This window comes from Lathyrus oleraceus, chromosome 1, assembly GCF_024323335.1.
Source record: "Lathyrus oleraceus cultivar Zhongwan6 chromosome 1, CAAS_Psat_ZW6_1.0, whole genome shotgun sequence".
NCBI lineage: Eukaryota > Viridiplantae > Streptophyta > Magnoliopsida > Fabales > Fabaceae > Lathyrus > Lathyrus oleraceus.
Window position 1 is genome coordinate 200,196,285 of NC_066579.1, and position 15,804 is coordinate 200,212,088.

General features: G+C 30.2%; 1 protein-coding gene across 1 annotated transcript; it reads right to left on the reverse strand.

The window, feature by feature from the left end:
• Nucleotides 1-2,115: 2,115 nt before the first annotated feature.
• Nucleotides 2,116-2,969, reverse strand: LOC127127439 (abscisic stress-ripening protein 2). The gene is made up of 2 exons (XM_051056628.1): nucleotides 2,679-2,969; nucleotides 2,116-2,526 (listed from the first exon to the last, which is right to left on the reverse strand). The coding sequence occupies exons 1-2, from the start codon at nucleotides 2,829-2,831 to the stop codon at nucleotides 2,344-2,346; spliced, it is 336 nt and encodes a 111-aa protein (XP_050912585.1). The 5' UTR covers nucleotides 2,832-2,969; the 3' UTR covers nucleotides 2,116-2,343.
• Between the last annotated feature and the right edge of the window lie 12,835 nt (nucleotides 2,970-15,804).

Genomic DNA, 15,804 nt, shown 5'->3' on the forward strand with positions numbered 1-15,804 from the left:
CAACAACAATATATAACATTCTCAACAACACAAAAACAATCTTAATCTCACTTAATAACAACAACATATAACATTAAATAACAACAAAACCTATAAGTATCTCAACAAATAGCAAAAACCTACAACTCAACATGAATGGTGATCAAATAAGTAATATACCGTAATTATGAAGAAAAGGAAGAGGCCAATAAATTATTTTCGTGTACACTTCTTGAATTTTTGTCTTTGCCCTCCTTGATTTGAACTTGAAATCATGGAGTTTGTTTGGTCTCTGCTATCGCTTTTTTCTGCTCTTTTGCTAGGGCACTTGTGTTATGAAGGAAATAAACTAAAACATGTTATGTTTTAAGTTTAGAGAAACACTTTTCACAACGGTTGACAAAACCAACTGTAGTGATATATTATACACATTACCACTATTTTCCTTCACAAATCCTGTGAAATTATTTAGGGATTTGTCTATAAAACTGAACAAGTCCGCCTTTCACCTTTTTACTAAACCTAACTCATTCCGCCTTCAACCTTCATATTTCATTCTTCAAAAATTAATACATTATATTGAAAATTTTGGTTTAAAGAATAATATTAAGATTCACTTTATCGAGTAATGATATGTTTGAATCTTAACATTTATCTTTAATGCCAAAATTTCCAAGGGTAAGAAGAATGAAGATATTGCATATAAAGCGTGTCTGAGAATGTGAAAATCGTGACTGTCTGTAAAAACTAAACTCTGTATTATTGTGAAAATTAAACTCTATAATTTTGTGAAAGCCAATCTCACTGAGACCGAAAAAATAAACGCATATTTCATTATAGTTGGTAAAACTGACCGTGGTTAATAATAATTTAATTTTAATAAAAATATACAAATTAAGAGGACACGTTTTTTTTTGTAAAAAAAATTGTTGTTGCAAGGATTCGAAGTGTGTAATCCTTAATCTATCACCATAGTTGATAGTATAAATCGTGGTAGAAAATGTGTTAATAAATTAAAGAAAGACTCATAAATAAGAGTTATTACTTTGGTTGATTCATCGACTGAGATGATAAAATATTACTAATTATATAATTTCTAGTAGTGAATTTGTGCGGTTTGTGCAACTTGAGATGGTTCGGTCATGACATCTCAAAGAAGAAAAAAGAAAGAAGTGGTTATGTGACTGAATTGTAACTAAATTCAGTTTGGATAGTTAAAGAGCGGAAGAGATCAATTAGGCAAAAGATACCATTATAAAAATGTATTCATTACATTCATTCATTCTTCTTCAAAATGATACACTACCATAGTTGTTCCACTTATAGTTATTCATGCATAACTTCTTAGTTATACTACATTCATTCATGCATGATGATATTCTATTATACACATGGATTCACGTATATGATAATGATGTAATGCTTTATTTCTTGCATCATAAGCTACTCTCATAACAGAGAATATTGCAATAAAATTCTTTGAAATCATAGAGTTCGTAGTTATGGTGTAACTTTTTTTTGGGATAAATTCTAAAAAGAAGGCTAATTCTTATAACAATAATTTTAAACAAAGTTGAAATACAATATAGACCTTATGAGATAAATCTTGACTACTTTTAAAATACAATATAGGCTGTATCCTGTATGAATTTATCTGGGGGAGGGACAATGTGGAGTGATAAGAAAGTAACCAACCTAACTACTTTTTTAAGTTGATATGACAAACTAACTACTATTCAAACCTTTTTTTTATGAAAGAAATTTAGGATGAAAGGTATGTCTAGAAAAGTCACAATGATTTTGAATAGAATTAAAATTTGATCTAATTAATTTATAAGATAAAATGTATTATTTTATATATGTATATTTTCAATACTATTGGATTCAGTGCGCATAAATAAAATAAATGAGATAAATTTACGATATTATAATAAAATTAGAGTTTAATCTAATTAATTCTTACAAAATCAATTTATAAATGGATAAATATGACGTTATATAAATTTTTTGTAGGTTTTATTTTTAATTAATTTGAAATATGGATTTTTCCAACTAATATTAACATTTATCTTATTTCAATAACATTAGTAAAATTCGATTAAAAGCTTCATAAATTAAAAACATATATTTTTAGCATTAGATCAAACTCTTGGAATTACTATTCAAACATTTCCTTACACACATCTTTAAGGGTTTAAACATAATTCAAACACAATACACATCTTATATATGCAAATAAATAACAAACTATAGAAAATCAAACACTCTCCAAATCATAGCTCAAACTTTATTTAAATACCCTGCAAATAGCACATAACAAACCCTATGTGATCTTTCTGAGCTTGATTATAATTATCATGTTCATCAAAAGAGATGGTGGTGCTTTTTTCCATGAGCCTCTTCATCTTCTTTCTTAGCTTCTTTTTTCTCATGGTGTTCATGGTAGGTAAAACCACCGGATCCCACGGCGGCAGCCGCCGCAATCTCCTCCTCTATCTTGTGCTTGTGAGCATGTTCAGGGTCTTTCTTTGACTCATGCTTCTCATGCTAAATCAATTTCAAACGTGTTGGGCACCATGTTATTATAAACTCTAAGATAAATTTTATCAATACTAATATTTTTTGCATTAATTATTCAATTTTAATTTATTTATAAATTCAAGTATTTCTATTATTTAAAATTAAAAAAATATTATTACCAAGGCATAGACACCAGCAGCTGCAGTTCCAAGCTCACCAAGGTGCTCAAGATGTTTGTGGTGCTTCTCCTCTTTTCTATAGTCAACCTCTTCAACATAACCAGACTTATCTTCATGGTGGAAAAGGTGGTGGTGGTGCTTCTCCTCAGCCATGATGATTTGAATCAAGAAATGAGTAACTAATAAAAGATGAAATAAAGAAATGGAATGAGAAAGTTGTGGAGGACTTGTTATCTATTTATAGTCTCTAATTGAAGGATTATGTTAACTTTAGGTTTATGTGTAGTTTTCTTGGTAGGCCATGAATGACTTTCTTTAAGACTTAAAAACTCTTGCGTCCTTACTTATCCTTATGACTTTTAATCCTTATGCATTTAGTGTTAGAATTTTGCAATAAAATATAAATTTTCTAACTAGTTTTTACATGGTTTAATATTGGATCTAGGTATAACTTATTTAAATAGGTGTTTTTATATTTTTGTTTTTTAATTAAAAATTAAACTATCTATTTTCTTGAGTTAGTATAATAGAAGGGAAAAGTCTCTGCAAGATAAACTTTAAATTCCAACAATTGCAATTTTATTTTTATTTTCTTTTTCCATTGATATTCTGATTTTCTTTAATTAAAAATAAATCATTTATTTTCTCGGTTAAATTAAAAGTTTCTTAAATATATATTTTGAATTCCAACAAATATAATTTTAAATTTTTGGTTTAACTAGTGACAACATCATTCAACTTAATTTCATGTTCACTTTATTATCTTATCTAATAAATTTTTCAATTTAATCCAAAAAGAGTTTTATTAGCCAATTTAATCATTTCTGATAAATATTGAGAAAAAATATTAATACGTAATCATGTAGCATGATAACATGACAAAAGTCAAAATAGTGAGTAAACAATTAAGTGAAGAGACTAAATTGAAATCTTATAATTAATTAAGGAATCAGACCATGACATCAATCAAACTGCAATTAAAATAACCATACCTGAATTTTATCACATTTTATTAACCATAGCCCATTAATTTTCTAAGCCAAAATTTCATACAAATAGAATCTTGAATTTAATGGTATTAAACTAGACTTTTTTTACAATCTTGATTACAACGAAAAGCAATAAGCCAAAATGGAGAATCAAACAAGTTCTTATATGCTCTAATAAATAATGAACCGAGTATTTATCTTTACATTGATTAATTAGATAGTATATATTCATGTGTACAATAGTATTTCTCTTTCGCTATCATTTGATTTAAAAGCTCCTCCGAAACATCATGAGAGTTGATGGCTCATTCAAGCTGTTTAGCAAAAACTATTGTATCGTCAAGTGCACAGAGTCATTGGATGCCAAACATCACCAATAAGGCTTCCAATGTCATCAAATTGTTCTTCCATAACAAATAGATGCAATATCTATAACAAGATCTTTCCCTTAGGTAGTAGTCTAGTCCCAAATCCAAAACCTGGTACACTAAAACACATGGAATCAAAAACACTTCCATTTTGTACAAAATATTTTAAAGGAAACAAAGCAAAAAACATTGAATAATTTACAATGTTACATTACTATAAGTAAAATGACTGCAAATTTCAATTGTTTTGTCTTCAAAAGTAAAATGATTGAACAAACCGTTGTAAAGAAGAGTTTGTTCCAAATGATGAAGGATCATACATTATATTACTACAAAACCAAAATGTTGTTGGTGACAATACAGAATCACCCTCTACACGCGTTCCATTTACATTATATCCACCTGAATTTGCAATTAGAGTTATCGGTAACGAATGTGCAACCTGTGTTGCATAAACAAATCTCGTCTGCAAGAAAAAAACTCAAGTGTAATTATATGATGTATCTCTGGAAGATTACTGAAATCATTTGTAACAAGAAGATTCATTTGATAAGTCTTATACCTACCATTTTGTTTGATTTTTAGCAGCTATATGTATGACCCTGTTACTCCAATAAACATCATCCAAATCTCATGTGAGAAACTGAAATCAATTAAATTATACCTAGATTTCTGCTTCAAATGATTTTGATAACCTAAAAAATCATCAAAAATACCTTTTGCACCATGGCATATATACTATGCTTTTGTTTGATACCAACTGGAACTGCCAACCAATTACGATATGAGTAAACATTATCCTGGGAAAATAATGATGACCAAAAAATCACTAATGAAGAGAAGAACATTTGTCTCTAAAGGGTAAGGGTGAGAAAACGAAAAAGCAAAAAAGTTTTAAGACGAAAGGGCATTACCCAGCCAGAGCCAGATGAAAAAAATGATTGAAATGAAGAGAATAAAGAGAGTGAGAGCGAGAAATAAGATAGAGAGATGAGAAGTGAGAGAAAGATGGAGGTGAGTAGTTGTTGCTCTTCAAGCTCGTTCGTCTTCGTCTTCGTATTCTCTTCGTGTTCTGGGAAACTAGGGTTTATAGTGGTCTTATTCCTTTCATCTTGTCGATTGAGATTGAGGTTGAGTGCAACTATGACCAAGTGGTGTGGTTAGAAACCCACCCATAACACAACAGAATGGTGGAAATGTTGGAAGAATGTGTGTGAGGGATTGGGTGAATAATGATGATGGAGTAGGAGGAGAGTATTAGCATTTCTTCATGGGTGTAGTGAATGAAAGTTATGTATAAAATAGGTTGAAGGAGTTAATTTTGTGAATATCAATTGTTTCATGGGTGTAGTGATTAGTTGATAAATGATCTATAATATCCACTTTACTTTCTAAAGTGAGTTATAAAGTGAATTAATTAATTATTTACATGTTTAGGTAAATGATGAACCACTCAATCTTAATTAAAAAAAGGTTTGGCTGGTTAGGAAAATATATTTGAATTAACAAGTGTTAGCTACTGAATCTAACTGGTTTTTATGGTTGTAGTACATGTGCTTATAAAACCTAGTTATTGGAATTTAATTTAATTTTTAAAAAATAGTTATACATCGTAGTTAAATGAAAATTTATAGATTAAGTGTGAAGTACGATAATGAAGTGGTTGAAATCTTCATGAAAATAATGAAACTAGAACTTAAAATCATGAATCGTGTGCTGATACAAAAGGAACTTAGAAGATAAATGTTAAACTTTTTTTTCTTTCTGTTTCTAAGATCTTCTATTCTTTAAACAAAGGTAAAATAAAACCTATCATTATAAGTTATATTAATAAAAGTTTGAATGGTAGTTATTGTATCTTGTCAACTAAAAAAAATAGTTTAATAGGTTACTTTCTTACCACTCCAACTTTGTCCCTCCTCAGATAAACTCATATATATATATATATATATATATATATATATATATATATATATATATATATATATATATATATATATATATATATATATATATATATATATATATATATATATATATATATATATATATATATATATATATATATATATATATATATATATATATATATATATATATATATATATATATATATATATATATATGTATATGTGTGTGTGTGAACTTTGAAGCTCTAAAAGTGATAAATGAAAGAAAATATATATTTTTTAAACTAGAGAATGTTGGAGGGGTTTAAGACACAACTTATAACATATTACATCAAAAAGTCTAAGTCTAATTTTGTGCATCCATAAGTGAAATATAGTTTTATTGATCAGAAGATTTGGGATAAATTTGTCGTGTCTCGTAAATCAACTAAATTTGAGGTTAGTATGAATTTTATGTTGTGAAATATAATCTTGTGTTTAGTTTATGGTTTTAAGATACAACTCGTCAAATTAAAGTTTCTACTATGTTTATAACATGCTAAGAGTCAAAAGGAAATATATATATATATATATATATATATATATATATATATATATATATATATATATATATATATATATATATATATATATATATATATATATATATATATATATATATATATATATATATATATATATATATATATATATATATATTTATTGTCTCGTGGAGGAAATGAAAATCTTGGGAGAGAGATTGATGATTTAAAAGAGAAAAAAGATACAAGAAGAGCTGAGAGATGCTTCCTTAATCCTTGATCGTAGTACACCTTCCTCTTCACATCATGATAAATGGAAGAAAGCCCTATAAATGCTAGGGCAAAAGGACGTTTCTTGCTAACATCGTCATCATCATCACCATTGTTGTTCTTTACCTTGTAGCGTGACTCACCAAATTTCGAGCGCTAATTCAATTTTTCATACTTTTTCCTATATAATAAGCATTCATTACGACATGCATGTATTTGTCGAATCGTAGTTATGAGGCCAATACAATATTGTGTCCAATGGGTATGTAGTGTATCAAAATACATGCATGGCGTAATGAATGCATATTATATAGGAAAAGTAAGAAAAATTGAAGTAGTGTCCAAAATTTGGTGAGTCGCGCTACAAGGTAAACAACAATGGTGATCACGATACTGACGTTAGCAAGAAGCGTCCTCTTGCCCAAACCTTTATAGGCATCTCTTCCATTTATCATGGTGTGATGAGGAAGATGTACTACGATGAAGGATTAAGGAAGCATCTCACAGTTCTTCTTGTCTCTTTTTTCTATTTTAAATCATCAGTCTCGTCCCAAGATTTTTACTTCCTCCACGAGACAACCTATATGGATGTGTGTGTATACATATTTGTATTAATTCGTCTAACAAAAAGTATCAACATCATTCAAAATCACCCCATTAAATCCAATATCCCACTCCCAAAAATCATTGCTCAAAACCCCCCGCATCACCAACTTAAGACAACTGGTTCACATAAGCGAAACAAAGAAGGAAAAAGAACTTTAAAGGATGTAGCCCCAATCCAATGATGCCTGACTTTTTTTTTAAAATCTCTCATTCCCAAGCTTACAATAAATAAACGAGGAAAACCAATTTGCGTGCGTAGAAGAAACCTCGGACTCTCCTATAGAACACAAATCCTTCACCACAAAGACGTTTTCTTACTCATGCAAAGACGGCCCAAAACATCCCATTTGACATTGCCATCTCTACAAGAGATTAACTCGGCCCACAAAGAAGAATTATCATATAAGATCCGCCATTTCCACTTACTTAATAAAGCAATGTTGAACAACTCACAATATTTAACCCTTGAACCTCTTTCCTCCTTAGGTAAACAAATAATACCCCAACTAACCCAACACACCTTCTTTGCTTCCTCACCACAACCCCATAAGAAGACTCTTTGAATCTTAATAATCTCTTTCATAATCACCTTAGGAGCCTTGTAGAAAGAGAAGAAAAATATAGGAATATTTGATAAAATGGAATAAAAAAAGAACCACCCTATCCCAAATAGACAAAAATCTATTATGTCAAACCGTCAACCTTCTTCTAAATTTGGAAACAATAAGATCCCAAATTTGTTTTCATCAAGGATTAATACCAATCGAGATGCTAAGAAAAAGGAGGAATCGAACTAAAACCACACGATAAAAAAACATGGCTTCCTGCAAAAATTCGAAGTCAAGGTTTAAACCAAAAAGTTTGTTTTTTGAAAAATTCACCCGAAGATTGGACACCGTCTCAAAGCCTCTGAGTAAAGCTTTGATAGCCCAAAGATTCTTCCATGATCCCTCTCCAATCAAAATATTATCATCCGCAAATTGTAACAACTCGTAATTATAAGAGTTATTAAGATTAAAAACCCACAAATTCTACTAAAGTTGTCGCTTTGTGCAACAAACCAGCAAAACCGTCTGCCACCAAGAGAAAAAGAAAAAGAGAAAGGAGATTTCTTTGTCTTAAACTTCTAGAAATTTTGAAATCCATTGTTGGACTCCTATTATAAAATTATGATGCACATTTCCTCAAGTACGTAAAGGAGAATTTTTTAAGTAAAAGACATGATGCTTCATAGTCCCTAAAATAAGAGGCATGTGAAAACGAACTCAATATGTAAAAAAGACATAAAACTTCTTCATCTTAACAACTGATGTATATTTTTTTGAAACTTTTAATCATATTTTATAGATTTTATTTGATAGCTTTTTCTATTTTTGATTTTTTTTAAAACTTTTAATCATAATTGTTTACTCACTTGTTATGTCCCCCAAGATCCATGACTAGGATTAAATATGAAGTCCTGCATTCTTTTGATCCATAAACGATAAAGACTTTTCATTCATTTACTGAGGTTAGTACTAGTAATAACATAAAGATTGATTATATAAATGGTTATGAGTCCCACATCAAATAATATATGGCCTGAACATGTATTTATAAGTGGGGGCAATCCTCACCTTACAAGCCGATTTTAAAGTTGGTTTGTTAGGGTTGAGTTATACCCAACCACATACTCTTAAGATGGTATCAAAGACTCGTTTAAGACCGGTTGAATTACCCACCATTCAGTTCCACACTCCAAACGCAAACCCGGGCATGAGGGAGGTGTTAAGAGTTCCACATCGAACAATAAATAGCCTAAACATGTGTTTATAAGTGGAGGAAATCCTCACCTTACAAGTCGGTTTTGTATGGTTAAGTTAGGCCCAATCGCACATTCTTAAGAAATACTGAAAAGGATAGTCATAACATATTTATTCACTCTATACTTGATTTTGACTTAATTTTAGGTCTTATTATGATGTTGAAGTTCACTTTTATCTTAAGTCTGAATTAATAAATTTGTTTTCAAAGTTTATCGATCTTGCATGTGATGGCCCTCACAAACATCATAAGGAGTTTCATATTGTATGCTAAAATATCTAGACTCAATGAGTTTCAAAAGAGAATATCAAGATCTGTGACTATCCATTATTTTTACGAGATGCATCCCAATATTAGTTATTTTATCCATTATTTGAACGTCTATATATAATCTTACGGATGCATGTCTTAGATTAAAGAAAGGTAACAATATTGATTCTTGTTGGTTAATTGCATATATGTGTAAGTATACACAATTAAACTAGTAGCAAGTGATTAAAAAAATATAAATTCAACTAGTATTAAAATTAAACATTTTGATAGCTTATTTTAAACTAATAAAGTAATTCATGAGTAAAAAAAGAGAATAATATTAAGTATCATGCGACAAGGTCATAAAATGATAAAAAAGATAGACAAAATTACACTAGAGGTCATTTAATTTATTTTTTTGTAATAGGTTGGTCATTTAAGTTTTTTTTAACAACTTTGTCCTTGAGGGTAATTTCTACATCTTTTTTCTCATACTTTGAACATTTAAAAATGTGTAACTATTGTATTTATGAATGCATTTCATCATTTTTCATACCATTCAACTTAATTGCATTCATAATTAGCACATTCACTATGTTAAAAAAAAGGTAACAATGCACATGTTTGGTAACTTAAAGGACCAAGTTGTTAGAAATAAACTTAAAGGACCAAGTTGTTAAACAAAAATAACTCAAAGGACTTCTTGATTAATTTTTCCTAAGAAATAATATTGTGGTGATATGTGTTGGCGTGTCAGTCAAGGCTCGGATAAACCATATGGTATATGTCAACAAAATTAAAATACGCAATATTTTGTTATAGCTTTTTATGTCTAAGATGTCATTAGCACCATTACACTTAAAGTAAACATTTTCTTGTTTATCTATATGGCATTAATCTTGTATGTCTAAAGTGATTAACTAAGCCATTTATTTTTATTCTCTAATGTTGATAAAAATTGAAAAATAATTTAAAGTTCAAACACACCAAGTCTTTGATGTGTGAGACAAATAAAAATGGTAATAAACTAAATGACTTTAGTGCAATAAAAATATAATATACAAAAATACAAAGAAATTATTTATACAATTCAATCAAATCGATATGCATTTGTGAGAGACAAATAACTTTCTAATTCACTATACCTCAAAAATTTTACAAGTGATTTCAAATGAATTACAAGAAAGTAGATTTTGACAACTACAAAAGGATGTTAAACCCAAGAATATAATCTTAGTATTTTCTACCATTTGCTTCTCACTAGGATTGTCATCTTATGCACTACATGTTAACAAGAAATGAGAGATAACCTTATAATGGTCAAAACCTTAATAGAGTCCAGATATGACTCATTAACAAACAGATTCATGAACAAGCCCAAGACCTGCATGAGCTTCTACCGACATCGGCCCTCGCTGGTCACTAACCTACCTCCATGAGAGCCTCACTTTAGAATAGGATACTTCAAAATAAATCCCCTTCAATGTGTTAGTAAAAACAAATACATAGAAAAAAAAAAGGGGAACAAAATAACAACACAATAATTTAACATGGAAACTCCAAAACTAGGGAAAAAACATGGTCATTGTCAAATGAGAGCCAGAGAATAACACTATGTGAAAATTGTTACAATACATAAACTACACTCGCACTATTCAAAGCAAATATTTAACTACCCCTCACAAAACTCTAACACAAGAGTATAAGAGAAAATATAAAAAGTCAAATATAAGCTTAAAGTGCTTTTGACTGGTACATCTTGTAACGAAGAACTTGAATCCTTTAAATAGCCTTGAACTCCATCTTTCTTTATAAAACTAAGTGATATGGAACTTCTTCAACATGTATATTTTCAACTAACCCCAATTATATCCACATTGATAGAAAATAATACATTAGTTTTCATTGTTTTCACCGACAATCATACTCTACCATAAATAGTATAGTCACTCGAAGGTACACCACTTCAAAAAAATTCACACTGTCTTCACTGACAATCACACCATGATAAATGGAAGAAAGCCCTATAAATGCTATGGCAAAAGGACGTTTCTTGCTAACATCGTCATCATCATCACCATTGTTGTTCTTTAACTTGTAGCGTGACTCACCAAGTTTCGGGCGCTAATTCAATTTTTCATACTTTTTCCTATATAATAAGCATTCATTACGACATGCATGTATTTGTCGAATCGTAGTTATGAGGCCAATACAATATTGTGTCCAATGGGTATGGAGTATATCAAAATACATGCATGCCGTAATGAATGCATATTATATAGAAAAAGCAAGAAAAATTGAAGTAGTGTCCAAAATTTGGTGAGTCGCGCTCAAGATAAACAACAATGGTGATGACGATGACGATGTTAGTAAGAAGCGTCCTCTTGCCCAAACCTTTATAGGGCTCTCTTCCATTTATCATGGTGTGATGAGGGAGATGTACTGCGATGAAGGATTAAGGAAGCATCTCACAGTTCTTCTTGTCTCTTTTTTCTCTTTTAAATCATTAGTCTCGTCCCAAGATTTTTACTTCCTCCACGAGACAACCTATATGGATGTGTGTGTGTATATATATTTGTATTAATTCGTCTAATAAAAAGTATCAACATCATTCAAAATCACCCCATTAAATCCAATATCTCACTCCCAAAAATCATTGCTCAAAACCCCCCGCATCACCAACTTAAGACAACCCGGTTCACATAAGCGAAACAAAGAAGGAAAAAGAACTTCAAAGGATGTAGCCCCAATCCAATGATGCCTAATTTTTTTAAAAAAATCTCTCATTCCCAAGCTTACAATAAATAAACGAGGAAAACCAATTTGCGTGTGTAGAAGAAACCTCAGACTCTCTTATAGAACACAAATCCTTCACCACAAAGACGCTTTCTTACTCATGCAAAGACGGCCCAAAACAGCCCATTTGACATTGCCATATCTACAAGAGATTAACTCGGCCCACAAAGAAGAATTATCATATAAGATCCGCCATTTCCACTTGCTTAATAAAGCAATGTTAACAACCCATAGTATTTAACCCCTAAACCTCTTTCCTCCTTAGGTAAACAAATAATACCCCAACTAACCCAATGCACCTTCTTTGCTTCCTCACCACAACCCCTTAAGAAGGTTCTTTGAATCTTAATAATCTCTTTCATAATCACCTTAGGATCCTTGTAGAAAGAGAAGAAAAATATAGGAAGATTTTATAAAATGGAATTCAAAAGAACCATCCTACCCCAAATAGACAAAAATCTATTATGCCAAACTGTCAACCTTCTTCTGAATTTGGAAACAATAAGATCCCAAATTTGTTTTCATCTAGGATTAATACCAATCGAGATTCCAAGAAAAAGCAGGAATCGAACTAAAACCACACGATAAAAAAAACCGGCTTCCTGCAAAAATTCGAAGTCAAGGTTTAAACCAAAAAGTTTGTTTTTTGAAAAATTCACCCGAAGACTGGAGACCGTCTCAAAACCTCTGAGTAAAGCTTTGATAGCCCAAAGATTCTTCCATGATCCCTCTCCAATCAAAATATTATCATCCGCAAATTGTAACAACTCGTAATTATAAGAGTCATTAAGATTAAAAACCCACAAATTCTACTAAAGTTGTCGCTTTGTGCAACAAACTAGCAAAACCTTCTGCCACCAAGAGAAAAAGAAAAGGAGAAATGAGATTTCTTTATCTTAAACTTCTAGAAATTTTGAAATCCATTGTTGGACTCCTGTTATAAAATTATGATGTACATTTCCTCAAGTACGAGACGTGTAAAGGAGAATTTTTTAAGTAAAAGACATGACACTTCATAGTCCCTAAAATAAGAGGCATGTGAAAACGAACTCAATATGTAAAAAAAAACATAAAACTTCTTCATCTTAACAACTGATGTATATTTTTTTTGAAACTTTTAATCATATTTTATAGATTTTATTTGATAGTTTTTTCTATTTTTGATTTTTTTTTTAAGTTTTAATCATAACTGTTTACTCACTTGTTATGTCCCCCATGATCCATGACTAGGATTAAACTTGAAGTCATGCATTCTTTTGATCCATAAACGATAAAGACTTTTCATTCATTTACTGAGGTTAGTACTAGTAATAACATAAACATTGATTATATAAATGGTTATGAGTCCCACATCAAATAATATATGGCATGAACATGTATTTATAAGTGGGGGCAATCCTCACCTTACAAGCCGATTTTAAAGCTGGTTTGTTAGGATTGAGTTATACCCAACCACATACTCTTAAGATGGTATCAAAGACTCGTTTAAGACCTATTGAATTACCCACCATTCAGTTCCACGCTCCAAATGCAAACCCTGGGCGTGAGGGAGGTGTTAAGAGTTCTGAATCGAATAATAAATAGCTTTAACGTGTGTTTTTAAGTGGATGAAATCCTCACCTTACAAGTCGGTTTTGTATGGTTAAGTTAGGCCCAATCGCACATTCTTAAGAAATACTAAAAAGGATAGTCATATCATATTTATTCACTCTATACTTGCTTTTGACTTAATTTTAGGTCTTATTATGATGTTGAAGTTCACTTTTATCTTAAGTCTGGATTAATAAATTTGTATTCAAAGTTTATCGATCTTGCAGGTGATGGCCCTCACAAGCATCATAAGGAGTTTCATATTGTATGCTAAAATATCTACACTCAATGAGTTTCAAAAGAGAATATCAAGATGTGTGACTATCCATTATTTTTACAAGATGCATCCCAATATTAGTTATTTTATCCAACCAGGTTTCTTAGAAAGATGGAATTATATGAAGAAGTCGTTTTGGGGAAAGGTCTTCCTTGCATCTGAAAGTGAACCAATAAAAAATAAATATGTAGCATCAGGTTGATTACCAAATAACCTTTGCATGAGTATTGGAGGACCAATTGTCTATAAGACCAAAGTAGAAGAAAAAATCCAATTGAGCCACACGTCCATTAATTCGTAAAAACTTACTACCATATAAATTTAGTGGTGTTGTTCAAAGGATTCATTGAGTTAGACGCAACCAAAGTAGGATTAATGAACTCAGCTCATTGGTGAAAGCTATGTAAGTTAGTACAAATCAAATAATGAAAGTTTGTGGTATTTGAACGTCTATATATAATCTTACGGATGCATGTCTTAGATTAAAGAAAGGTAACAATATTGATTCTTGTTGGTTAATTGCATATATGTGTAAGTATACACAATTAAACTAGTAGCAAGTGATTAAAAAAATATAAATTCAACTAGTATTAAAATTAAATATTTTGATAGCTTATTTTAAACTAATAAAGTAATCCATGAGTCAAAAAAGAGAATAATATTAAGTATCATGCGACAAGGTCATAAAATAATAAAAAATAGACAAATTTACACTAGAGGTAATTTAATTTATTTTTTTTGTAATAGGTTGGTCATTTAAGTTTTTTTTAACAACTTTGTCCTTTAGGGTAATTTCTACATCTTTTTCTCATATTTTGAACATTTAAAAATGTGTAACTATTGTATTTATGAATGCATTTCATCATTTTTCATACCACTCAAATTAATTGCATTCATAATTAGCACATTCACTATGTTTAAAAAAGGTAACAATGCACATGTTTGGTAACTTAAAGGACCAAGTTGTTAGAAATAAACTTAAAGGACCAAGTTGTTAAACAAAAATAACTCAAAGGACTTCTTGATTAATTTTTCCTAAGAAATAATATTGTGGTGATATGTGTTGGCGTGTCAGTCAAGGCTCGGATAAACCATATGGTATATGTCAACAACGTTAAAATACGCAATATTTTGTTATAGTTTTTTATGTCTAAGATGTCATTAGCACCATTACACTTAAAGTAAACATTTTCTTGTTTATCTATGTGGCATTAATCTTGTATGTCTAAAGTGATTAACTAAGCCATTTATTTTTATTCTCTAATGTTGATAAAAAATTGAAAAATAATTTAAAGTTCAAACACACCAAGCCTTTGATGTGTGAGACAAATAAAAATGATAATAAACTAAATGACTTTAGTGCAATAAAAATATAATATACAAGAATACAAAGAAAATTATTTATACAATTCAATCAAATCGATATGCATTTGTGAGAGACAATAACTTTCTAATTCACTATACCTCAAAAATTTTACGTGATTTCAAATGAATTACAAGAAAGTAGATTTTGACAACTACAAAAGGATGTTAAACCCAAGAATATAATCTTAGTATTTTCTACCATTTGCTTCTCACTAGGATTGTCATCTTATGCACTACATGTTAACAAGAAATGAGAGAGAACCATATTTATAGTGGTCAAAACCTTAATAGAGTCAAGATATGACTCATTAACAAACAGATTCATGAACGAGCCCAAGACCTGCATGAGCTCCTACCGACATCGGCCCTCGCTGGTCAC

What these genes read in the sequence shown, in the direction of transcription:
- LOC127127439 (XM_051056628.1), bottom strand. Translation starts at nt 2,831, where the DNA reads ATGGCTGAGGAGAAGCACCACCACCACCTTTTCCACCATGAAGATAAG. An exon ending in CTGCTGGTGTCTATGCCTTG is followed by an intron (nt 2,527 to 2,678) that starts GTAATAATATTT and finishes AAATTGATTTAG; the next exon opens with CATGAGAAGCATGAGTCAAA.